The 26,870-nt window shown below is 38.0% G+C and overlaps 1 protein-coding gene across 4 annotated transcripts in view; it reads left to right on the forward strand.

Moving 5' to 3' along the window:
- Window positions 1-26,870, forward strand: part of PRKCE (protein kinase C epsilon) — a 285,664-nt gene that overhangs the window by 207,451 nt on the left and 51,343 nt on the right. For all 4 annotated transcript variants that reach the window (XM_069009762.1, XM_069009763.1, XM_069009766.1 and 1 more), the window contains one exon: window positions 23,858-24,012. In XM_069009762.1, the coding sequence (XP_068865863.1) occupies window positions 23,858-24,012 (155 nt within the window). The remainder of the gene's footprint in view (window positions 1-23,857; window positions 24,013-26,870) is intronic.

The following is a 26,870-nucleotide window of genomic DNA, read 5'->3' on the forward strand; positions in this document are numbered from 1 at the left end:
CATCAGTTGTATCTGAATTACTGCCTCTGAGTGGAGAGAGTGTCTTCTGAGCCCTTCAAAGCTGCCAGAGTGTTCATTTTGGTCCCCTCCAGCCCTGCTTTTTTTCCTTCTATTTTTGATCGACCTAAAATAAATGTTGATGAGGTATCCAAGAATCCAGGGGGCTTGGGTGGGGGGCAGTTTCTCTGAGTGTATTTCCTTACATGACACATCACAATAGTGCTTGTGCTAAACATTCCTCTTCTATGAGGCAGCATCATGATATTTAGTTGCTTTTTATTTCTCAGAAACAATTTTTGCAACACTTTGAAATTGCTCAAACTCTCCATTTTTTTAGTGGCAACAAGTTTAGAGAGGAAGGGATTCCTGCAATGAATAGTTGCTAGAAACTATGCTGGCATACAAAGTATCTTATATAAGAAGAAGTCAGATCTTGGGGTTGTTTTTTTTCTTCCTCCCTTTTCTGCCCAGCCCCTTTTCTGTGCTAGTGAAGGCCTTTGTTATAGCAATAGCCCAGCTGGATGCTACTTCCTCTGCTTAAGTGAAGTTCAAGAAACCAGCTGCTGCTTAAAAGAAAACTGCTTATTGTTAAGTTCCCCTTCTTCCCCCTGCCAAGGTTAAACATGTCCCTTCTCCGTCAGCACCTCCAGTGTAATGTGTCCCCAGATACTGGTGGGCACGCCTTCAAGGACGTAAACGTAGTCCCTACCAAGCTACCTGCTGACAAGGCAAAATGATCGACAACAGCTTTTAAAGTTGACTTAATGTTAGCCAGCCACACCAAGATCGGTTTCCCTTCCTTTAGAGGTTTTTTCCTATCCCTAGAGCAGTGCAAGGTGAAATTCAGGCTCTGAGGACTTTTAGGAAGATACTAATTTTAGTTTTCTTACTCTTGCCTGATTCTCTTCATTACTATTGTAATGAACAATATTTTTCCTTCCTCTATATAGGCCTCTGAATATGCTGTATAAAATATTGTACTTTAAAAATTTTAATATGAGAATTTGCATGATAGATCCCAAGAAATTTTTAGTCCTGTGATTCACCCACGCTTATGTCTAGTAGGAAATGATTGGCAAGGAATACATTAATATCTTCCTCCTATTTTCAGGCAGCTACTTTTAAAGAAGCTGATCACTGAGGCCTCTAAATGCTTAGCTTTAAAAGATGAACTCTATAACCTGTTTTCAAAAGTGTATTGTGCAACACTGAGATAAAGTCTTACAGCCAAACACAAGTTTAGGAAAATTCACTGCTGTACTGAGACTTCCTGTAAAATTCAGCTGATTATTCAGTGGGTGCAGTCCCTAATTCCATGATTATGTGCATTTTTATCCCAGACCATTGCTGTAGTAAAAGAAGAGGTGCCTGTTTCTGTGTCTTTGATAATCAGTGCAAAGCCTTGTTTAGGATCCTTTCTCTAAAAATTGGTAAATTACATGATTTAAGTTTTCCTGTATTAGCAAATAGGAGGTTCTGAAGAAAATGTAGTCATCATATAAGTAAACACTATCAAGCTGCAGTCTAAAGAGGGAGATTGGGAATAGATCAGGGTATGCAAACATTCTTAATTCTGAAATTTCTTGGGTTTTGAATCTTTGACTGCTTCTGCAATGCTCTTTTTTTGTGTGAGTGTTTTACATTTATTTACAAGAAATACATGCCCTTTTGTATGCATATGTATATTCACAGTGATGGGAAATCAAGCTTAGTCCTTTAGCCCTGAGTCCAGCCTTTACTATTGCATGCAATTTTACGTACTTCAGGGAGGTACATAATCTGGCCCTTGTTTTAGCTGTTTCTTGTCTTTAAGTAGTTTCATATATATATATATATATATATATATATATATATATATATATATATATACTGTTTGTTTTCTCCAGGGAGAGCTATTCTTTGGCTTACCTTGACTGGATTTACTAAATCAGTTGTAAGTCTCCAGTAAAGTGAATTCTACAGCAATATCTGAAGCCTACCATAAATTTCTTTATCAGAGTGATTTCAGTAACATATGTGCTGTTGTGTGATTAATGGCTCATGATTTGATGACAGAAGAGTCTAACTGTTATTGTCACATCCTAGTCACATCATCACATCTATTCAGAGACAGGAGAACTGAAAGGTAAAATTAGAAGCTTTTCCCAGATCTTTTAATTGGTTGTTTCCAATGTAGGAATGGGTACATATATTTTATATAATATTGATGTGGTGTTTCATTATATCCATCATTCTGTGTGTTTCCAAGACAAACGTCATTCTATGTGTTTTCATAATAATATGTACATGAGAAACTTGTGTGGAGTAGGACTTGCTGTAAATCTGTAGCACACGTCCTTCACTATATTATTTGCAGTCCTTTCATCTGTCTTGGGTTTGTATCTTCTCCTGAGGACACTGTTTCTAAATTCACATCTCTCCTAGAGAATCACAACAGGACCTCCTTTGTATCTCCCATGGAATCCTGAGAATGCTGTCTAAAGTGTTAGTTTAACTTTATCTGTAGAAAACAACAAAAAAAAACTTGCTTGCTTTTTCTAAACTTCTGTCTGGTGTTCCCACCTGGCCAGTGGGAGATAATGTGCAGAGCTACCATTTAATGTGCATCTCTGTTGCACTTTCGTTGAAGTGAGGGGGGAGTGAAGCTAAGTTTATTAAGCCTTTGTGCTAGTCCTCAAAGGCTAAAAAAAAGCCCTGTCCAACAATAAGCTAATTTTGAAAGCACTGTGTTTAAATGTAGCTGGTCTGTTTTTCTTAAAGCATATCTGGAGCTGCATAGGAGCAGGAGCTGAAGATTTTTAAAACTTGGTTTCCTAAAGCCATGTTCCTAAAAGATAGCTAAGCAAGTTGTTGAAAGGTTGTTGAAAAGTTATGAAAATTCCAGTGTTTGAATCCAGTATGACAGAAAGTTAAGTATTATTTTTAAATAACTGGCAGTTACTTGATACAGAAGGTTTTGAAAGATTACTTTTACATTATAGCATTGATTATATGAAGTCAGTTGCAAATCCTGGTGCAAATCCCTCAGTACCTACCACCTTGATGCTGTGCTCAGTGACAAAATATATGGATGGTAAAAGTGTTGGTGTTATTTTTTTAGCCATTCCCCAAACTATTTCATTAATGGGAAAAAAAAGAATAAGCCTATGAAGATGAGAACTGTGAAACTCTGTAAGAAAGAAATCGTTTAAAAAAGAAAAAAGTTTGCTGTGATGTATTATCTCAAGAGCTAAATAGTTCTCAAAATTTATCTATTGAACTCTTCAGAAGAGACCCAGCACAGCAAGTGACTGTGTCATGAATGTTTCCAGGAATAAAAGAGGATGGCTTTGCAAGCAAAATTTAAAGAAAAACAAGTCCCCATTTTCTATTTAAACCCAAAATCACACTTGAAATACAATCAGCCCCGTTAAGTGATGGACACATATTCATAAATAGAAGCTACCAAGTTAATAGTTTCCAACTGCCAGAATGCTGTGTAAAGCATGAGCTAGAAATACTGAAATATAGTTCAAATGTTTCTTCACAATGTGCTCACTGCAGGAGAACTAAGCCCAGGAAATCAAATAGTGAACTCCTCTGGCTCTAACCTGTGAGACAGTCTGCAAGTAGGTATGAATGACAAAACTTGTTAGGAAAAATGTTTGCCTGATTTTCCATAGGGAAGAAATGTTGATTCACCTTTCCAGACTGTTGCAGAGCAGGTGATGCCTTAATCAGAACTGTTCAGAGAGCTTGTGGCTTTGGGGTTGGATCCCCAAATACGTGATTCTTGAAGCCTACTGAAAAAAGAAGCAGCAGTCAGGGTAACATTACACTCAAATCTGTGTGCATTTCTTATTTCTGCCGTTTAAATTGAGGTGATGTGAAGTCTTACCAATATGTGTAGTATCTGTTGAACCTTATATATTAGTTTTCCTCTGCTACACAGAATAAAGTTGTTTTCTGTTCACAAAGAAATCAATAGTGCCAAGTCTGACTGTATAATTAGTCTGACTGTATAATTAGTGAAATTTCTTGGATCTGGAAAATATTGTACTGCAAGTTTATTCCTCAGTTGCTTTTCTTCTTCACCCCCTCTCTCTCATTCCAGGGGATACCAAGGGGTCTGCCTCAAAGTAACTCTGCTTGGGGAGTAAACCCTTTACTGCCTGCAGCACTCCCCAGATAAATAACATCACAAGTTATCATTCTTTCAGCAACTGAACTCTACTTTTGTAGTAGGAAAAAGAATTTATAATAAAATAATTATGTAGTGTTCTCCTAGCTGAGTAAATGCTTAGTAGGTATAACTTTATAATCCATCATACAAATCTCAATGAAGTGTCATAGAATTAGATAAAATTGAATAATGTGCTATGAGGAAAAAAATGAAAACAAGTGTTGTCAGAATGCTTAGTTACAGCTTATTGTTTCTAATCTTGCTAGGTTTTACACAATTCACCTTTTTTATAATTTTATGTTTTTTGAAGAAAGGTTTTCTTTATCTTTTGGATTCAATAAGAGTGAAAGGCTTTTAGAGCTTTGTAAAGTTTTAAACAGGTTGCAAACAAGGCATGATTGATTTAGTATAGAATAAAAATGTTCTTGTTCTCCATCCCAAGTACGAATCATGTCAGAGAAAAAAATTATTCATTACCTTGTGCAACAGTTTTGCTGCCAGTCCTCATCAGACTAATAAAATGGCAACCAGTAGTGAAAACAGAAAAAAATCATTTTCTTAAGCTTCAAAGGACATTTCAATTTATGTGTTGGATAAAGGCCTGAGTCAGTATTTTGTCCTATTCAGCTTAATGTTTGCACATAGACAATAGTATCAAGTAGCAGTACTATAGCAGTTGACTTGGTCAGTGTCCAGTGCTGTTAAACACAATATATCAGCTTCATGGCAGGCCCATGTAATCACAGATCCATTGATTCAACAGAGTTTTGACTTGCTCATACCAGTGAATAGGTTATTTTTTTTATATGAGATCATATTACTAAAAGCTTGCCAAGAAATTAATTCCACATTGAGGTTAGATTTGTAGAAGCTTACTACATCACATGACCTCAATTTACTTAAACTTGCATGTTTTCTACTCTGGTAAGACATAAATAAACCAGCGCTGGAACACTACGCAAGCTGCAGAGAGCACAGTGCAGCTCAGGACACTTCCATGGCCACCCCTTTTGGCAGGTTAAGCACTTGGTCCCTTCATAAGCCAAGATCCCTGGCAAAAGTCCAGCAGCTCGTTGTGTTGGGATGGAAAGAAACACTTGGAAGCAACCAATTCACTGTCCAGGATGTTAAATATTTTTTCAATATAACAAGACTGCATTTAAGTAAGGTGAAAGGGCTGACTTCTCAGGCTCACCAGGGAAAAGGTGGTAAGACTTGCTGTGCTGGCTGACACAGAGTTTAGCAAAAATGATTACTTAAACCAGGTCCAACCTGTCTCACTCTGTTTAGCCATGATATCCTCTAGTTTCTGTATAATTGAAATTAAGTGGCCTTTTTTTTTTTTCCATCATTTAGTAACAGTAAGCTTAAATAGCATCTTCCTGGGTTTGGTTTTGCTTCCATGCTATAGTAGAATCTCATGTAGCAGACCTGAGGAGGTCTGAGATTGCTTCTTTGCTTGCTGTGAAGGGGCTGCTTTGAGGCCTTAGAAGGAGCAGGATGAAGAATAACACACTCCTGCAATCACCAGGTGGTGAATGGACCCTTAGTGATTTTTGCCAGACTGCCTTTAGGGCTCTTGGGGAAACCTTTGATATTACACTTAGACTCTTTTTCTGGCAGGGTGGATTTAACTAAAGTTTGGTGGCTGGAAGAGAAGGGCATCTGCTTTCAGTCACCTGTGGAGCATTATATTGTTGACACTTGGTTAAAATCAACTACTGTGCAGTTTTTATGGTTTATTGAAGTGGAGTTTGTGGAACTTAAAGTTTAAAATGTTTAATAAATGCAGTTATTTTGTCACTATTGTCTTGGTAAGAGTGAGACTGCTATCTCACCGATAAGGATAATATGAGAAGTGCAAAAGATGCTGCTGATTATGTTGACTCTTGATTCCTTGGTAACTTAAGCTGAAGTGGAAATTCACCCAAGTGGTGCGCTGATTTCAAACACAAAAAGGACTTGGAAAATGAAAAGTCTCAAGAAGGTTCTAGTAGTAGTAAATTGCTTATTAAAAGTCTAGCTAGACAGGACAAAAAAGTGGTCCTTCAAATGACATTCAAATAAAGGAATATTTCCTGCTTTGGGTGGAGGGACCATCCTCATTCTGATGGCAGCTTTGCTGCAAAGGGTGTCTTATGATTGGAGTTGCCACACAGGGAAGACCTTCCCTGCTGCTGTGCTCTTGAAGTACTTTTAGAATCTCTTCACATTCTGTAGAATTCCAGCACTAATGAAACACGTAAACCACTGCACATACCCTCAGAAGATGCACATCCTAAGTGCTGTCTGTGCACTTGCTCCCAGACTGGCTTCACGTTCCTAACAACATGATCAGAAGGATTGGACCAGAAAGCACTTTGAAGCTAGCAAAGCAAAATCATCTTAAAAAATAACTCGTAAGGTCTGTTTCTAGCTAAGTAAAAGAAGTAGCTGTTTCTAGCAGCAGGGCAATAAATGTAGTGAGAGAAAAAAAAAGAGATGGAAAACTGGGAGTTTTCTTTCTTGCTCTGGCATTGTGTTTTTGTTTTACTTCCTTAACTCTGGCAGCTGAAATAATTTTATTGTTTTATTCCTGTAGGCCTAGGAATATGTTTTGTTTGGCTTTAAAGTTAGAATGAAGGAAAAAAAAAGCCCACCTTATGTGGGAGTAGAAACATTTTTTGTGAGTTGGTGTCAACTTTTTTTCATTGAGCTATGAGAATCTAAAGGTGATCCCATGTTAGAAAAGTAAAATGCATGTATGTCAAAAAATATTTCAGATAAAAAGGTGGTTTTGCTTTTTTTTTTTTGAAGCTACTTTAGAATATTCCTGTCATTTTCAGTTTCAAGTATTCTCTTAGGAGGATAACCTTGTACAACCCTAATGTTTCAATACATCATATGAATCTGTGTAAAATTCCCATTGACATAAATATCTGTACTTAGAAAGACTAATTGGTTGTGTTTGGTTTGGGGTATTTTGTAAACTGGGTTTTCTGGTGAGGTTTTTTTTGTTGGTTGGTTGGTTTTGGTTTTGGGGGGAGGTTTTATTTTTGTTTCAACCTGCAGATTGAAATCAATCTGTACCTAGGTGTACATCCCTGGCTTTGTTCCTAGGATTCTAGTGTGATCAGAAAATATGCACAGGGAAAAGAGACAGTAAAAATATTAGGTCCCATTGTGCAGTCAAGTCTATTCAAATTGTCATTTCAATCGGTGCAGGGTCTGTAAATCCATCTGATTGGAGGCTTGAAACAGTAATAAGTTTTATTCACAACATGATATTCTACATTCTTGAAAGAACAGGCTTTCAATGAAAGCTTGTTGTTGATCAGTGGAGTTTATTTCACTACATTTTTACATTTGATCTGAATTGTTGCACATTAGCAGATGTCACAGTTCATTGATAGATGGAGAGGAAAAGGCTTTGAAATTCTTTTACAGAGTTTGAAGGCTTGATATATGCAACTCTAGTTCATTCTTTTCTCTTTAATATTTTCACACATTGATATTAGTTTATGAATCCTAAATGAAAAATTTTCAGAGCCTGACAGCCCAAAGCACGGTAATCTTCAGTCTTTTTTCCAGAATAAAAATGACCTTTACATTTTAGGCTGTCATTCTTCTTTCAAGCTGCTGCAATCATAATTTGAATCCTTCTTCAGATTCTATTGAAATAATTGTTATACTAATGCAGATACTCTTCAGGTACATTGCTGCCTTTGCTAGGATAATGATAATTTTTAAGGATTCCATTTTCTGAATGTCTTTGTACATGTATCAAATCATGTCATTTTTTTGCAACCTATGAGAATAAAAAGTGTCCTACCAAGTAAGATCAGTGGTCTGTCTAATCCCTTTTGTTGCTGCTGACACGATGCAATAAAAGAGGTTATGTAGAGGGGGCATGTAAGTGCTGTGCTCTGCTGTCTATCCCCTTCATACTCCACCAGCACCTGCAGTTGTAGAAGGATGTTAAAAGGGACTACTCTGCCTTATCCCATTTAGGATCTGCTTATGTATCTGTTGTCCATAAATGTTTCTAATTCGTATTTGGAGTAGCTGGTACAGTCTGTGTCACAACTACAGCAGCAAACTACTATGAAGAAACACTTTTTTTACCCATTTTTCTGCTTAACAATGTCCCAGCACTAATATTACAGGATTTGATAAATAGCAGTTCCACATTGATCTCTTTCACCATCTTTGTGATGGTTTTAATCTCACTCATATTGTAGCACTCCTTTGTGCAGTGGACTTTCTCCTCTAGGACTCCTGCACACATTACTGCAACTTACCTTTGGAGTGAACTGGAGTTTACATTACACAAGTTTATGTTTCATTTCTTTGAGATTAATAAACAAAATGTAGTTTTGAGGGGACTCTATTATTTACTGAAATTGTTGAGCAGGGTATGTTTGAAAGCTTCGTGAACCACAGACAGGTTCTGAGGTTAATTTACCCCAATTGTTTGGTTGGATTCTCTGCTTGCAATGGCACCAGATGGCTGAAAATTTTATGATGGTAGAAATAGCAAGAGGCTAGTGTAAATTGTATGTTTCCACCTTGTAATTTCTCTCTCATGTGATTTGAAGCATGTTACATCTTCTATTTGACCTGGAATGAAACTTTTTCTGGCTTGGATCCATTCTGTCATCTCTTTAAGTATTTTTCAAAAATGTCTTTCCTTCTAGATTTACAAAAGAAATGGTACCACATAAACTATTTCAGTAAATGTCAAAATAGGAACTTTACTGTATTCATGCACATACACATTCCTTTTTCAGTTTATCTTATAGTGCAACACATTCTGCAAATTCCTGATGCACACATCTTTCTTTTTTATGGGCATTCTGCAGAGAAGTAAACTGCCAGGCTGGGCTATTCTGTAATCATCTTTGATGTTGCAATAAATGCTGTGTTCTTTAAAGCTTTTTAACCTTTAACCAGCTAAAGAACAAATCAAAGAAGCAGTTTTCTAGATAATTTAAAAAGACTATAGACACAGTAGATAAGTTGAAGTCTGTGTTTGCTGTGTATCAAAAGACTTTTCCTCCAAGGGAAGATAGAAATTCATTGAGCAGCTAGCAAACTTAACTCACTTTGGAGATCTCATCAATAAAGTAAATGTATATTCAAAAGGTGCAAGCATTTGCACATACAAGCATGTATTACCAGGACTGATGTTTTCAATTAACCATGCTTTGGTATGCACTGAGGTTGCCTAGTGAGTATATGCAACCCAAAGCCTCCATACGTGTGCTGACCCAAGCAGCAGGTGCAAATCTGATCTCACAAAAGCTTTGCCAAAGTCAGAGGTCTGTGACTCTTGGTCATGTCCTCATGGCATCCCTTGCTCAGTGTGTCCCTGCTCTTTGCTTCAGGGGAATCTGCCAATCTGTTTATGAAAGCTACTAACACTTTACTGAGCCTTAGGGGGAGTTCGGCCTTACTCAGTCCAGACCAAAGTTCTCATCTGTAACCTCAAAGGGACTTGCCATCGACACAGTAATTTATCTCTCCCTCCACTGTCTCTCCCAGAAGCAGCTTGGCTAGTGAGTAAGTCATGCAGGGGACCACCTGTGCTTCAGAGAGAAAATCTTCCTGTGCCTGAAATTCCTGGGCATCATCTTGTACCAACATTAATTGCCTTCTTTTGAGGGTATAAATTTAACCACCATTGGTTTAAAATTGTTCATACCTTTGGAAATAGATGCACACTGTCAGTGAGAGTAAGAGCCAGCTTGAGCACTGGGGGCTGAGAGTGACCCAGCACAGGCCATGCTCACCAGCCAGTGCAGAGCTAGCTACAGGGTCCAGATGTGACAAGCAGAGCTGTCTGTTGGTCAGGGTGTCCACTGACAGCCCCCAGCAGGGTGGGGGCATGAAACAGGGCCAGGGTTCACTTGAGAGCCAGGTCCAAAGGTACACACCTACAGCCCTCAGCTGGTCCAAAAGGCAGCTCCCATGGGCAGTGTTAAGGGCTTGTCTCTCCTCAGGGAAGACTGGACAGGGCCGCTGGGGCCTGGCAGTGCCCTCAGAGCCCTGAACTCTATCATTAGCTATTTTGTAAGTGCAAGGAGGATATAAATGCTACATTTGAGGCTGCAGAAGATGAGAGTGCTCAGCTTAGCCGAGGGTCCTTTGTTGAGGTAGTCTGTCATGGTCCTCATCTCTTTGTATCAGTTCATGTGGTAGCACTCTATTTTGGTCTCTTACCATTTTCTGAATGAATAGGAGAAGCTGTCCATATGTTAGTTATTTTGAAGGAGACATATCTATTTGAATTTTTATTAATCATGTTTAATGTTAACTTTTTAGTCTTTACTCATTGTCATACTTTCATTCTCCCTTTTTGTTGTGTGGTTTTCTCTTGCATGAGGTCAAATCAGAACATGAAACACTGAGTCTGTGGGTGGAATAGTGGTGTGTACAAGAGGCACAGGAAAGAGCATAAGCAGGTTAAGTTTCCCTCTCTGGCAGCTGGTCTGTGGTAGAGCAGGTTATATGGTTTCTGCTTAGCAACAGCAGCTGCACAGGGATTTGCTCAGAACATTTACCCAGGGCAGAAGCTCTGTCTGTGAGCTGCTCTTCAGACTGACCCCCATCTCCCCATGACAAGGGAATTTTGATGTTGTCACGTTTCCACAGCGAGGTTTTGGGAAGAGCACTGAAAACCTTGAGAAACAATGGTCTATCATCACTATTTAGTGAAACTTACGTTAAGAGTTGCCTAGGAATAAGACAGGTGATGCATGAGGAGGCAAAGAGAGGGTAGTCATGTGTCTGGCCTTGTACCAGTCATGAAGTTAGGAACTTTTAGTCTTTCTGTTCCCAAATGACCTGATTCAGTGATAGCTTTGTGTTATCCTATCTCAACGAAGGATACACTTCCCGAAGTGTGGATGAGCATCTCTTCTTCTGTTGCTGTAGTCAATGTGCTGAAGCTTGCTCAGTGGGAGGTAAGCAGGGCATCTGTAAAAAGTCAGGTATAACATGCACCCCTGGAGCTTAGTAAAGGGAGTTGGTTCCTGAGGCTTCATCAGTGGCTCCAGCAATCAGCAGAGGCTGCAACTCACTAAGGTTAGGCGGCAGATACCCTGTAAACACTTCTTCTAATATTTCTTTGTCTATTTGTCTTGCTTTTTCTCCCTTTACATCCTAATTCTATCCCTTACTGGCATATACCAAGTATGGGTGCAGAGAAGCTTTCAGGCTGTATTACTAAGTGCAGTATCAGCAGAAAGTTGGTCTTGTTATGGCATTTTATGACAATTAATAATAATATATGTTTGAGGTGAACATTTTTGTTTGATATGTCCAGTGTGAAGGACTGAGCTTAAGTTTGAGGAAATAAGCCATCAGCATGTTGATGTGCCTGTCAGAGTACTATGAGTCAATACCTGTAAGAAAAGAGGGGTCCTGAATAAAAATCTGGAATTAGACATTTCTGAATGGAAACATCTCTTAACTTACATCAGGAAAGCAACACCCTTATTTTTTCTGTCATAATTATTTTGTTTTGGCTTAGCCGAGTTCCCAAAAAGAAAGTCTCTTTGGTAAAAACAGCAAAACAAACTCTGCTGGGTTTTTTTTCGTGTGAGCAGAGACACAGTTACTCAATGCTAATGTCTCATTTTAAGTAACTTAAAATCCTCAGGAAGGTTTTGTTAGTACAAATGCAACTACTTTTTCTATTCAGAACATCATGTTCAAGTAAACTCTAGACTTTTAGTTATTTCTGGCATCCAGGGCATAGTTTGTGAACTGATATGACAGTATCTCATATAAATTTTCCATCTGGATGATCACAGTGCAATAGAAGTTTCTTGCTGTGTTGTCAAGCTAGAACCAACTGTTGTCACTGGCTGACCTTCGTTTTTAAGTACGTGGGAACGTTACTGAAACGCTTCACATAATACAGAAGAGCTGTTTATCTGCTACTGAGTATCTTTATGTTGCCACAGACTTCATTCATCTCCGTCCTTTGAAAGGAGCACAGGATTCCCTGTCCTCCTCCATCACAAACTTTCTAAAAGTATAAGTCAATTCCTTAACACTTAATCTCACAAAGGGTCCTGTAGGAGTCAGTGGCCTGCTCTAATGTACAAAAGTTAGAAAATCAAGTCCTAAAACAAGACCAGAGAATGTTTTACTGCACTCTGACTTGTGTAAAATTGCTGAATACAAAATACTGTGTTCTTCTAGGTGCATCAGTGAATAATGATGGGATTTTGTCCTTAGTGCAAAGTGATTGAGTTGGTTGTAAGAGTAAGGAGGTATGAGGAACATGCAGAGGATGGAAACACTAATTATGAATGACTTGTACAGGCTGTGAAATTATTAGAATAAGAAGCTTGTACTGCAAAATTGGTAAAAGCCCTCTCTTTAATGCTCATACTTCATTTTCCTTGGGTTTTTTGGTTACTTTTTCTCAGGAAAAAAAAATCATCTGTGGAGGAAGAACCAGTCTTTTCACCATACCTCTTTTTCTACTTCAGCAGAAATAACAATTTAAGAAAGAATATCTGGTAGCGAATGTCTCTGTAACACATAGAGCATCAAAAATGGAATATCTAGGCAGTATGTAAAGAAGCTGGCCCTGCTGCAGCACAGTTTTTCTAACACTCATTTCCACATTACAGGAAAAGAAGTTTAAAAGCTTTTGGAGAATTCTGGTTTACTTCTTTATTAATAAATGCACTATTGTTCAAATCAAGTTCCTATTAGGCAAGTTAACTTACAGGACAAAATATCAAATGTTTGAATAACTTTTTGTACCTGTTTGTTTTGCCTTCTTTCCCTCTACAGTGTCCAATGTATTCTACAGTGTTCATGGGCAAGTAGAGTTCTGAGCTAGGAAAAGGAGCAGGTTTTCCCAGTGCTAAATTCTGTAATGCAAGAAAACTCTTTCACAGTCTGGTGCAACGGCAAGAATTTGTTCTTGCATGGGGAGAGAGGCAATACCTATACATTTATGCTTTCTTTTCTAACAAATGCTGAACACATAAACTGAGAAACGTAAATATAAAATCTGCTCATGTATTTCTGCTGTAGTCTGCCCCTTTCGGTTCAGTATGCCTGGTCCTGATATGTGTGACTGGAAGTCATTTCTCAGCAGACAGCTTTTGATAGCTTGTATACAAGTAACTCATTGGTAAAGTCATTGTAGATTCCTCCAGGATCACAACTGGCAGTTGTGCATAAATCTGAGAAGATAGCTTCTGCCTTTCAGTCAGCTGATTGCATCCTGGAAACAAGGAGCTCTGTTAGCAGCGTATCATGGCTGGGACATTAGAACTTGCCCACTCAGCTGATTACTTCTGGTTGGGTTTTTTTCACAGTACTGGATAATTTCTGAGAAATTCGTTGCCGGATGAATATTTTGTCCTGTCATTTTCATTATCTTCCTTAACTGGGTTCCTTTTCCTTCTGATGTCACTGCTGCTGGACCAACTGGCTGCATTCCCCAGAGTGTTCCCTATTACTTTGTAGCATCCGATATGTTTCCCTGTGTGCTCAAAGACATAAACTAGATGCCCAAACAGCGTAAGAAAACAGGAATTGCAAAGACAAGGAAGGTACCAGAGCCAGCCTAGGGGCTGAGGAGACACCTATGACATGTGCCATCTCTATCTAAGCTCCCTGGTAGAATATAAACAGGTTAAAAGTTGTTCTTAGAAGTTCTGAGGTGCCTTCAAAAACTTTAAAGTTAGTTCTATTTGGAAGACAGTGTTTATATTTTTCCTATAAGAATCAGAACAAAGGAATATTAATAGCTGCCTGCACATTGTAACATTTTCTGCATAATGACATTTTGCAGGCTTGATATAATTTTCTGCCATGTGCATCAGGCCATTAAATGAGAAGTCTTTAAAATTATCTCACCAGAACAGTTCTTTTTTCCAAACAACACCAAAAGAAGATGAGATCAAAGAATTTCATAAAAGGCGCTTTTCTCAGCTTATCTGTCATCAAATGAAGGTATTAGGGAAATGGCCTGAGAAGCTTTTCCTACTTGATACCTCTTTTGAAGTGACTAGAACTACAAACCACACCATTTCTGCAGAGGATTCCAGTTGTGTTTCTCCCTTATGTGAGAGGAAGGGCACAAGAACTGTATTACACCAGCTGGGACCCTTCTGGGGTTCTTGCTCATGGAGCTTGGGCTTTCAGGGGGCAGGCAGGGAGCAGGGTTGCTACCCAGGGAGTGCTCCTTCCCTGAGCTCATCGTGGAGCTCCCAGCTCCCAGCAATGCAACTGGGGCCACACTGAAAGGTTTGCCCCAGCTCCCAGGAAAATCCAGTGACAACACAACACATACCCCTCCAGGATAATTTGGGGTTGAAGATTTTCCCAAATTTAGAAGATTTTTGTGGCAGTTCATGTCTAAGGTTGGAAGCTGGGGGATTGAGCTGATGAAATGCAAATGCACATAATTTGTTCAGCATTTTCATTGCATGCCCTTGGCTAATAAATTCCACATATTACAGCATTCAAAATTTAATCCTGATCTAAACCCTATTTGAGCTAAAGAGAATCTCACCCCTAAGCCCTGTAAATACTGTGTCAGAAAATTAGATATATTATTTTATAGGTGTCACATAGAAAACATTCACATGGGGAGGAGGTATAATATCCATCAGTGACCAAGATCACTAACAACCAAAATTTTAATTCTTCTTAATTTAAAGCAGGAAGGAGGTAAAAAATTGAACATATTTGCACTCACATGAGAATATTTTAGGGTCTTAATATGAAATTTTTGTCTATTCAGGCAACTCAGAGCTAGAATTTTATGTCATATTCTCAGTGAGTAAAATGAGAGCTCTATGGAGGAGAGCCAGCTGACAACTCTCCACCTGCTATTTCTGTGCTACATTGAATTACTCTAAATTTCATATATTTTTAAAAAAAACGGGATTAATTTTGGATGATGTTTTCTTTTTTACTAGACCTAGTGTGAGCCTGATACACCAGCTAATCCAATGCATAGTAAATTTGGTCCAGATAATAATCTGACAAAATTAATTATCTGAGAAAACAGCAGGAAGACTGTATTCAAGATCAGGTGTTCATAAATTGCTCAGGAAAAAGGTCTGTGTGAGGGAGGTAATGTTAATCTGTTATTCTGAGCAATATATGATTGATGGTTGCAGAGTCTAGAGTATAGATTTTACTCATAGCCATGCTTGCTCATTTTCCAGCATCTGTGGTACAGCAGAAGACCTGTACATTTCACAAGTGATGTCAACGGCAGTGAATTTTGCTTGCCACAGTAATGTGGGATTAGAGTATTTCAACAATTGAAACAATCAACTAAACTTTTCTAGAAGTATTAGTGCTGAGGTGATAAACAAATGGCACATTTTTTTCACTATGAATTTGGGACAGGCTGGCTTCTCTTCATTTTGGACAGTTTTAGAGTATTGCTGGGTATGTCTTTGGAACTGCCATTAAATAAAACTTTCTTCTTGAGTGTCAGTCTAGGTGAAAGTTAATGATCCCTTGAACTTTTTTGCAAAGAATAGGTGATGTCCATGAGGTCCTGGATAATGTTTCCTGCTTTGAATCATTAACTTGTTACTTCCCTGGTTCTGTGACCTACTGCTTGCACGTAGTAAGTCCCCCACCCAAGCCAGCCAATTTATCTCAAGATACATAATACTGGCCACATTTTCCTTGCTGAATAGTACTATGGGATGTGTTATGGGCATGAAAAACAAAAAAATTTGTTCCAGCATCCATTGATATTCCATAGGGAGGCAACATGAATCTCCCATGACAAAAGTGACATACCAGGATTCTTTTATGGCATACAGAGATCTCAGACAAACATCTTGCTTAAAAACCCCTTTTGAGCAACTCACAGCTGAGTACATGCTGCAAGGCAAGTCTTTACAGTAAGACATTGTAAAGGATTTGAGAATCTCCACACTGATTTTGAAAGCACTGTTTGAAAACCAATTGCATTTGATTTGTAGCTTTTTCTGTCCATTCACATGGTATGGTATGATGGGGTAGAGAGGGATTTTTGAGTGTCTCAAGGGCAGCTACATTTGAAACCATCTTCAAGACTTTAGAAGTGGTTTTTATGCCACAAGCTTTCAACTAACATAATATCTGAGGTCTCTACAAACAGAATAGGAATATTCTGTAATCAATTTTGTAAAATCAAGAAAAGTAACTGGTTCTTTTTATAAGAAACAAAGGTGGAAAGCACAGATTTGTTTCTCTGGAGGTATTATATAACTTCCAGCACAGCTAGGAATTGATACTTTGACTAAGGTTAGAATAAGAAGTAATGCAAATGATTTGCAGCAGTGAAAGATTTCCAGTGGTATCTTCTATAAATACTGAAACAGACTGCCAGAGGAGGTGAAGGACTGTTCATCAGTGTTGATTTTTAGGGGAAGATCAATTTATTTTCAGTAACTGATACAATTTTCTGACCTGTGAGCCAGAATATGTTCAAGGAACACTATTAACTACTGTCTTTTGCTGCTGACAAGGGGACTGAGAAGGGAGCAGGGCATATCTGGCAGAAATGAGACTTGGCTGCAGTGGAATGCAGACAAACCCATTTGCCCTCTGGCAGACCAGAATAGCAGAGGCTCCTGCTTCTAGGTCTTTGTGGGCCAAATTGAGTCCACTCAGCAGGGCCATTCAGGTTCACAGATTTAGATCTCTGGCTTATGGTGTCCAGAGACTGCCTTGCAGCATTGAAAAGGTTGGTTCCCCTTGGGTTAGGTACAGCTGATCCTGCCTGTCAGCTGTGGATGACCTTGCAAGACTTCTTTATCCAGTTTTATGTGGTTCTCTGATTCTCTCTGGTCTAAGTTTTAACTTTGAGGCAATTCTTTCAAGGGCAAAAAATGAATTTGAAATTAAATACTGCGCAAAGCTGAGTAAAACTGAGCAATAAGCCCTAACTATAATAGTATTCACTAGCTTGAGAGAAATTTGGAGTGTCCACCTGACAAAAAAATCCTCCAATACAAAATCTGAACATGTGCATTTTGTGTTAAGTGAAAGATGTAGGTATCTCATGGGAAATTTAAGATAGCAGTTCCTATCATGTACAGATCAGTACAGATTATTTATTCTAAGAAATATGGGATTCGTAGAAATTGTCCCCTTCTTATTTGGAACTCCTTGAAAGCCCTGGTACAGAACAGGAAAAACGACACAATTAGCCCCGATTATAAACACTGCAATCAGAGACAGATAACCTGTTGTAGTGTCCTGTTGGAGATTGTTACTGTGAACTTCAAAAAGGAATCACAAGAACAGGAGAGAGCTTCTTGTTGTTTTCTTTAGTGTTGTACCTGGTTTTTCTCTTGGATTTATATTTTTCCCTCCTAATGCTGGGATTGTGGAAAATGAATCTGCCGTCCTGGTTAATCTTCGTCTCAGGGTGGTGAAGGTTTGCACATAGTTTTGTGTACAGTATGCCTGTGCAATTTCCATCAGAAGCAGGAAATGTTTATTTAAGTTCTGAGGGGTGGGACAGTTGCTGTAGTTTTAGGTAATTTTAAATAAACTGTTTGAGCATCCTGTTTAAATAGAGTTAAGTAATCACTGTTTTGTATTAGTTGAAGAAGAATTCCATACATGCATGACATGAATAAAATATCATCTTACAGAGCATACCAAGGTGATACATTTACCTGACTTCTTGAGCAATAGAAGTTGTATCTTTGACTTTTGTTTTGCAACAATTTTAGTGGCTAAGCATATTCCATTATGTAACAGTACTCTACTAGAATGTGAACTAATTTACATTACCTGTATTTGATACACATTAGTTTCCTTGATGCTTTCAGGGGCCTCTGAAGAAATCTAATTCAAATACAACTTTCTGAAATTGGGAGGAAAAATCTGTATTCATAAAAAGAACTTCGTTTAGGGAACTAGTGAGAATCAGGAAGAATTTATTCACAGTCAACAGGAAGAATTTATTCACAGCCAATTGTATGAAAACATAAGGAAAAGATGGTTGTTGGTGTAGGCTGCTAAGATTTATCAATTGTGAATTTTGCTTGAGTCCATGTTCACTGCCTTTCCTAAATGATTTTAAGTATTGTAAAAGTTGAACTGGGGGACAAAAAACAGTAGTGGAAAGATTTGTTCTCCGACTTGTGCCATGGATGCACAGCTCTGTTTTGACACTGGGAGACAGATTGCATGATTTATTTTTGTTTTGTAATGTTTCAGTGATGAGGCTATGTTGAACTGCATATTGGGTCCCCTAGCTGTTAGGACTCATTTGAAAGGAAAAAAAAAGTTTCTGTTCTTCAGATTGAAGTGATAATTGTACATGGTTTTATGTCTATCAGTGGATTGTCTTTAGACTGCAATTTAATGTTAATGAGATTTTAATTGGAAAACAAACGAAGGACAGACGGGTTAATGACTGATAACAATTTTTTAAAAGTCTTTTAAGATCTACACAATAATTAATGTAAACAATACATCAAAGTCTTTCTATGCCTAGCCTTTCATACAGGGTTTACATAGAAGCTTGTTCCCTAACAATGGTATTATTCCACGTCTAAACAACTAATAGACTGTATAGTGTCATCTGTTAAATCAGAACTGATTGGCAAGATTATCTGGTCTTACTAGTAGGAAGGTCTTGGTCATTAATCACACCTCCACAAAGAGGAGCTGGATTGAATCTGTTATGTCCTTAGATTTTATTGCTATTGATGTTTCTGGAAATCTCCCCTCCTTTCCCCAATTAAAACCATGTACATTATTCCAAAAAAAAAAAAAAGAACCTCTGTCCAGTGAAATTCGCAACATCTAAACCCAAGTAAATATAAAGTGGCAGGGAGTGCATGTAATACTTAGTCAGATATAAACAAAAGAAATATAAATAAAGCTGAAAATAGGAGAATGGCAATAATCACAATGAAGTGTGAAGTATTAGTTAGAAGGACTTACTGTAGATCAAGGGGTGGCTATTTCGAATGTCAAGAAGGATGAAAAATTAAACTGAGACAAAATTAGAGGAGTGGAATGAGAGAAATGAAACAAGATTTCTAGTTTAACTAGTAAGCCTACTTCTCCATACAGGGATAAGAATGAAGACTGAGGTTGCTTTTGGTGTCCAGTTTTGATGACACAGAGCATGCAGGAGACTCTCAATTAAGAAAGTTGGGAGGTGAGACTCAAATCATAGAGATATTAAAACAGGCATTATGCATTCCAATATAGGAGTTACATTTGTGGTCAGAAAAATCCTATGGAAATACAGAGTTGGGCTTCTTTTGTTTTGATTTCTATCCTGTTTATTTCATATCCAGTTTTCTTTCGAAATCTCTTACCTGTGCACTCTGCTCTGCTTTTCTTTCCATTTGTTATTTTAGGTATTCTCATTCAACCATATCTTTTGAGAAATTCGAGGAAAAGCAGGTATGATTAAGGGCTAAAATAAACCCTGAAACAGAATCAAATTACTTCAGAAAACATATTAGTTTACTTCAGAAAACATATTAGCTTTCTTTGCAGTACTATTTTTGCTTTATAGGTGCCAAGAGAGGATTAATCTGTAATGTCTTTGTGATTTTGCCTCTTATTTCAGTTTATATAATTAAAGAGTTCCCAGGACTCTTTACATTTATTTTATTCATCAAAACATACTTCCCAAATGTTATGAAAACAAAGTTCAAAAATAATGCAGTCCAAACCAAACCCATTCAATTTTCTCTTGGAACACAATTGATAATAAAGTCACACCTTGTATCTCATTTTTAACTGAGTAAACGCTGCATTGTCCCTTAATGTATAATTTTTAAGGGTGTTCACTTTATATTCTCATACTTCAATGTTTTAATAACTCCTGGTGATACATGTAGCAAGATACATATAATCAGGAATAATACAGTTATTTCACTACCTGTGGGAGATTTCATCCTCTGCATTGAACTCTGAGGTCTCATTGGGTCACTCTGTGTGTGTGCTCACATTATGACAGAAAGGAAGGAGTCAGAGGGTTGGGAACCTGTATTTTGAACATTAACCTTTGATGAAAGATAGGGAAAAATGTTGGAGTGCAAAAATCAAAGTAGTGTGTCTGTTGTTGTTGAGGTTATGGAAATAAAATAGACTTGCCAATCTCAGCTCCTATTCATAAAATATTCTTTCTTCTCTTGCATCTTCTTTTCAAGTAAATGTGAGTCTCAGATAATCACATCATTGTCCTGACCAAAAAGAAAGACCAGAGAGTGCTTTTAAGAAAGTCGTTTCCATAGGGACTGAATATATTTCATCAAAAAAAGATGACACCTTCTAATATTGAAATTCTAGTCTGCTGTGTTTGTGCATGTTGTGCATCTTACTGTTTACTCCATGCTAGTGGGCTTTCCCAGACTCACTGTAAAGAGAGAACAGAACTTTCAAACTTTTTTTTTCCTGGGAATTTTCACTAGAAAACTGAAATATTTACTGAGGAAAACTGGAAAAGTGACTTGAAATACAGATGTGTAGCAGAAAAATTCAATACCAGAGCAAATTCGGTTACTGGGCTGTTAATTCAGCTTTTAGTAGGTATACTTTTGATGAGATTGTCAAGTAAGCAAGCTGCATAATCTGTCAGAAATACCCTCTCAAATTGAGAATGGGATGTGCACAATAAGGAAGATATGAAAGAGGATAGATAGATAGATAGATAGATAGATAGATAGATAGATAGATAGATAGATAGATAGATAGATAGATAGATAGATAGATAATTGACAGATATCCGTGTCCAGCTCAGGGAATACTGCTAAACCTTTTGTTCAGACTGTCTGGTGACATGATACTCTGCTAAAGAGTCCAGGTTAAATTTTCAGGTAGCTAAACTGTAAGTGACCTAAAAAAGACTGGACTACAATAAAAGAACTTGAAGCTTTAACTAAACACAATTTCTGACATTTATAATCAGCAGTTAGGCATTTAATGAATGTCACAAAAAGCATTGGCTTTGTTTGGATCAAGCACAGAGTATTTAATATGAGAACAAAAAAATGTATATCCATCCTGACATGTTAGGAGACGGCCCTCATCTACACAATTGTGTAAATCCACCTTTTTCTGGTGTTATCACTGTTGGGAGCAGCAGCTCCCAGCTCAATGACAAGTTGAGGGTCACCATTTGGGAGTCACAGCTGTAAGGCACAGCACCATCACGTCGCATCAGCATTGTTTGCTTTCCACTTGTCACACAGATGCAGCAAAATGATAGCAACATTGGGAATGAGTATGGCTGCTCAGGAGAATGGGAATTGCAGCTTCGTTTTCCTTGTTGAGCCCACTCAAGTCCAGACTGTTGACTTCAGAAAGGTTAAAATAGCAATGTAAGAAAGCTCAGTTTCAGCAAGTGTTAGAAGTTACTTTCGCCAAGTGTTAGTCGTGCTCTCCTCAGCCTGCAGTCCAATGGGTTTTGTGCTTGAAACACTGAACTGTGTCCATGCGAGAGAATCTTAGGCAAAGACCTGCAAAAGGATACTTGAAACTGCTCTTCAGAGATACCCAGTCTGTGGTGCAGAAGTGAGAAGCCTAACAAAGGGCAGTGCCCACATCTTCTTCTTAGGGATGTCGTATCCTCTTACAGTATATTCCAGTAGCAGTACAGCTATGCTTTTGACTGGCTTCATCACAAAACTGACTGTATTGAGGTTATCCTTGAGCTCTAGCTTCTGAAATCCTGAGACCATCTGAGAACTATCAGATTTTCTTTTAAAAGATATAATTCTTAATATTCTTATTATTCTTAATATAATTCTTAATATAATTCTGTAATTCTTACTGGTTTCAAAGATAAATCAGACAGACAGCACCAGGACCCATATTTTTGCTTAAAGAAGCAAAAAGGGTCATAGTTAAACCCTACACTAATGTCAGAAGGTCTGTGCTATGATTTTGAGCATTTCATATCAGCAGTACTGATATGCATTACAAAAAGAACAAAGACATGGCTCTGAATCCATGCTCTTTTGAGTGTATGATGCAGCCAGAAGCTTTGATGCTATTCTTCAGGAGGTTTTCCTTCCTAGGGAATAGTAAGAAAAATTGTGGAAAACGAACCAAAGTCATTAGCAATGTTTTACCAAAAATGCCAGTTCACCTGGCTTTCCAAATTTCATCCAGTCTGGCAGTCTCTGTGTTCCCAAGATGCAGGAGGAAAGGCACAAAGTTTTTTTCTCCATCCTCTTTCTGTAATCAGCAAAAAGTCAGACAAACATTTCTAGCCTCCTCCAGGAAGCATCCCTGATAAGTACAACATTCAGGCACTTAATGAGCAGGATTAATGCACACACTTAAGTTTAAGGGTATTTTTAAGTGCTATGCTCGGAGTCTGAGTGATAGAGTAGATGATTAAGGACAAATGACAAACATCTATGAATTTCTGGATTCATATGTATAAACTGTGTAATCTGCAGGCTTGGATTCACTAGGGGGAGGTTAATTAACTTCGATCTTCTGTTGTTTTTCCTTGTCCAAAGCAATGTCACATCTTGTCTCCTTTTCTTCAACCCAGCACACCAGGCACTAGGAGCTAGAGCCAAACTGCAATGTAACATCAGAGCTGCAGAGGGGTGAAGTCCCATGCTCACACACCTGTGACTCATGTGACCAGGGAAAGAAATGTCTCTGTCGCATCACATCAGGATTACCTCCACCTCTAACTAAACTCATGTGCATATAGCTATAGATCATTAACAGTAAGGAAATAAAGAATGTGAAGTAGCCATTCACCGAGGGTGAACGGGCAAGGAGTTGAAGATTTAGGGGTATTAGTACAGACTAGGGAAAAATAGGAAAATTTGTAAGAAACACTTAAAAAATTAGGATCTATATTATATCAAGTGGGTGTGTGTCATTTCTTTTCCTTATGCCTTCACCTGCATTGCCAGTTTAGATAATAAATGGTTCAAGAGGCCAAGCACATCTTTAGTTTACTGATATTTTCAGTTCTGGCTATTTCAACACATGCTTAACTTTTGGGTTAATGGTATGACTGCCTGAGAATCTCAGTTGCTGTTCTCAAGGAAAGTTTGTTTCTAGTCCTCCATCATGGAAATAGACTTGAAAGCTTGAACAGGGAAGTGATAAGCATGAGAAGAAAATAAAAAGAACCTGATACATATTTTAATAATACAATCCTATTTCATTATGAAAGTTTGAAGCAATTAAAAAAAACCACATATAAGTGTTTGAGATCGGCAGCACTACTTTCTATAGCTTAACAATTCTAAATAATTTCTACATTATTTGGAGAAGATGCTTTGCAGACAAAGTAACTGGTAAGGGAGAAGTGAAGAAAGAAGGAGATTGAAATTTGCCCAGCAGCCTGTCAGTAGTCGATAAAATTGACTTATCTTTTCATGGTTATGGCTAAGTTATAAAAGAAACATCACTTAAGTATCTCTATTATTATATGGCATTGATTATAATTCCATATGTATTTGTTGATATGTGGAGGTTTATGTGTGTCTGTTGTTTAATACAGTATTTCGATTGCCTTTTTCTCATTTCTCACTTTGAGACTCATCTCATTTTCTTTAGATTTGGTAGGTTTTGGTTGTCTCCTTTTTCAGAATCGTACCATTGGTTTCTTTTATTTCTTGATGTAAATGCTCCAGTCACCTCATGTGCAGCTTCAAACAGTCTTTTATGCCACTAAAAGAAATTAGCTAAATAGCACTGTTTAATTAATTTCAGGACCGCCTCTTTTTCGTCATGGAATATGTAAATGGAGGAGACCTAATGTTTCAAATCCAGCGCTCACGCAAATTTGACGAGCCTCGATCCCGCTTTTATGCTGCAGAGGTCACATCAGCACTCATGTTTCTTCACCAACATGGTGTCATCTACAGGTACTTTCTTTGATCAAAAATAAAGTATTCTTGGGGCTTTGGGATGGTTTTGGCTGAAATCCTCTGTCTCTTAGCAACCAGTTTTAGATTAGTTGTTTGTTCCTATTTGCTTACACAGAACTTTTTTTTGGCTGTTTATCATTGAGAACGTTAACATTTGAATAGCCTCTGCAGCAGTCGCCAGCTGTGTGTGCCAGTTTTGTGTTGTAGTCCAAATAAAGTGGGTTTGAGAAAGCTTGGCACAGTGCAGCCCAGAGGTGACCTTTCTGCAGATCGGTGCAATCTCTTCGCTTTCCTCTCTGTGCCATAGATTTTCCTCTCGGTTTCTAACTCCCTGCCACTTCCTGAGTTTGTTTGTCTTAGTTGTCTCCACTCCGATACAATTGGGATGGTATTTGCAATGCTTTGCTTATGCCCCTTCCTCTTGACTGTTTGGGTGAAGGCTTAGTCACCAGCAGGAAGTGGCTCTTCAGAGACAAATTCTGATTTGCTTTCAAGTGCCCTGCATCTATTTGAACCTCCCTCACTGGCCCCAGTCTCTAATCTTCAACACCCATGCACACACACACACACAAGAAGTGCACATTGTTGTACTGGGATGAAGAATGCATTTAGGGATAGGCTTTATTATTAAAAGTAAGGATTCGCTTTGAAAAATTTCACCCTGATGTTAATGTGTTTATTAAATCCTTTATCTTGTCATTTCACGCTTCCTCTCTGTTTTTATTTGTTTTTAGCAGCCTGTTATTGCTTGTGATAAATTTGGGCTTTCACAAGCAGCATGCTTAACAGGTTTTGTAGTATAAATCTGTCCTGTCTAGTAAAACCTCTGCGTTCTTAAGATCTAACTGACCTCTGTTTTCTCCCTTGATATTTCTACTCTCTTTCAGGTTATCAGTTTTGATTTGAGGTAGTCATCTGAGGGGCAGGTAGTCTCAAATTTCATGAGGAGAAACATCAAGATGAGGATATGGAATTTATCACATCCCTGGATTCATATAAAGGCAGGTCTTAAGAGTAGTAAGAACTGAGAAAGGAATATTAAATGTTTAGGAACCAGGGTTGAGTGGTAAGTTCCATTAGAAGCAACTGGCTTTCCCACATACAAAGGGATTCAAAGGGAAATTACTCAAAGGCATCTCCTTTCCAGAGACATAGCAAACAGCAGAACATCACAGCTTCTGAGGAAAGTAAATCTCTTTGAAAGTGGTCCTTTCATCAAAAATCTAGTTTTCTGTATAAAAATCTTTGCTAGCTGCAGCTCTTAATCTCTATCTTTTATTAACGCTGGTATGATGTTTGCATACTGGGTTGTACTGTTGGCCCTGACACTTCACATGGGTTTGTTTTCAAGTGCAGAAGATCCAACACATTTCTTACCTTTCCTGCCCATATCGTATTTCCTATTCATTGTCTGCATTTGCTTCCAAACCTAGGTATTTGTACATTCACATAATAGAATGTGGCAACTTCAGAATTTATAAGTATCTGTCATAAGGGGAGTAGGCAAGCTTGGCACTTTGAAAAGTGAAGGATTTTGAGGATTTGTTTCCATGAAATACTTGGGCTAGTTTCCTCTTCCTGGAAATTGGAGGTAGACCCCTTGTAATTAGCAGTCAGTTTAATGATTTCTGTGAGCCAGCAAGAAAGAATTGGTATAAAATTACATCTCCCTTCTTCATATGAGCATGCATTCATTCACCCCCCCCATCTTTCTCTGCTCCCATCCCTTAACACATATCCTCTTCTCTCTCTACTCTTTCTTTCCTACCTCTTTTCCCTTGTTCTATATATAGCTTCTGCTGTGTGTTGGCTCTTAGCTGGATGCATTGAATTGCTTCATGTGCCTGTGTTCTTTCTATGGCTTCATCAGCAGAATGCTTCCATCACAAGAGGAATGTCATTCTGAGACAAAAAAATGTTTCATCATTTAAACTTCACAGGGTACTCACAACTTCTGATTCAGACACTATGCTGACATGTCTGACATGCACGTTAGAGTATGACACTGAACTTGTAAATGGAGTGTTATGCTGAGTGTACGAGCAGAAGACACAAGAGAATGTGAGTTGTAGGATGAAAGCATAAGCTATTAAAAGCAACAGGAAGAAATTACAAACAGATTCAGTTGTTTTTTGAGTTTTTTTTACATAGGCTTTTGGATCTTGACATAGCTTTGTCTGTAAGAATAATGGGTTTTCCAAACTGTGGGATACTAGGAGTTCAAATATTTGTAAAATGTACGTCCCAGTTATGCTGTAAAATACAGTAGAAGGAAGAAGTTAGAAATTATTTTAAAATAATTCATCATAAGAAAATGTCACAATTCATTCACAATGTGCCAGGCCCTGGGAGAATGCATTTATTTATGTCAAGCATATGTAAGAATAGTTGTCTTGCACAGAACGGTTTCAGCCTAATTATTCCATACCTCACTGCATCATTTACTACAATGTTAAAAATGCATTGGGATCAAGTCGCTCTTTACATCTCCAGAGCTCTTATTAGCTGGCAAACAAGGAAAGAAAAGGGAAAGAAAGAAAAGAAAATAAAACAACCTTTCCTCCTGACTAGCTAGCAGTCTTAACTACCTAACATGCCTTCAGATAGTTTAATAAAGAATACTTGTCTTCTGTATAATTATATTTCTAGAAAAAACATTGTGGTGTGAAATTAATGGTTATTTGCCAAAGTGGGAAATGCTGCTTGTGTGGGCACTACTTCAAGGAAAGTGGGGAATATATAAATAAATTAAGATGTTTGATGGAAATGTAGGTTTCAAAATAGCTGCTATACCTTCTGATCTTTTTTCAGTCTCGTATGTGGAAGTATTTGTGTGGAGCTAAACAAAGTTATAT

This window comes from Aphelocoma coerulescens, chromosome 3 (assembly GCF_041296385.1).
Source record: "Aphelocoma coerulescens isolate FSJ_1873_10779 chromosome 3, UR_Acoe_1.0, whole genome shotgun sequence".
Lineage (NCBI taxonomy): Eukaryota > Metazoa > Chordata > Aves > Passeriformes > Corvidae > Aphelocoma > Aphelocoma coerulescens.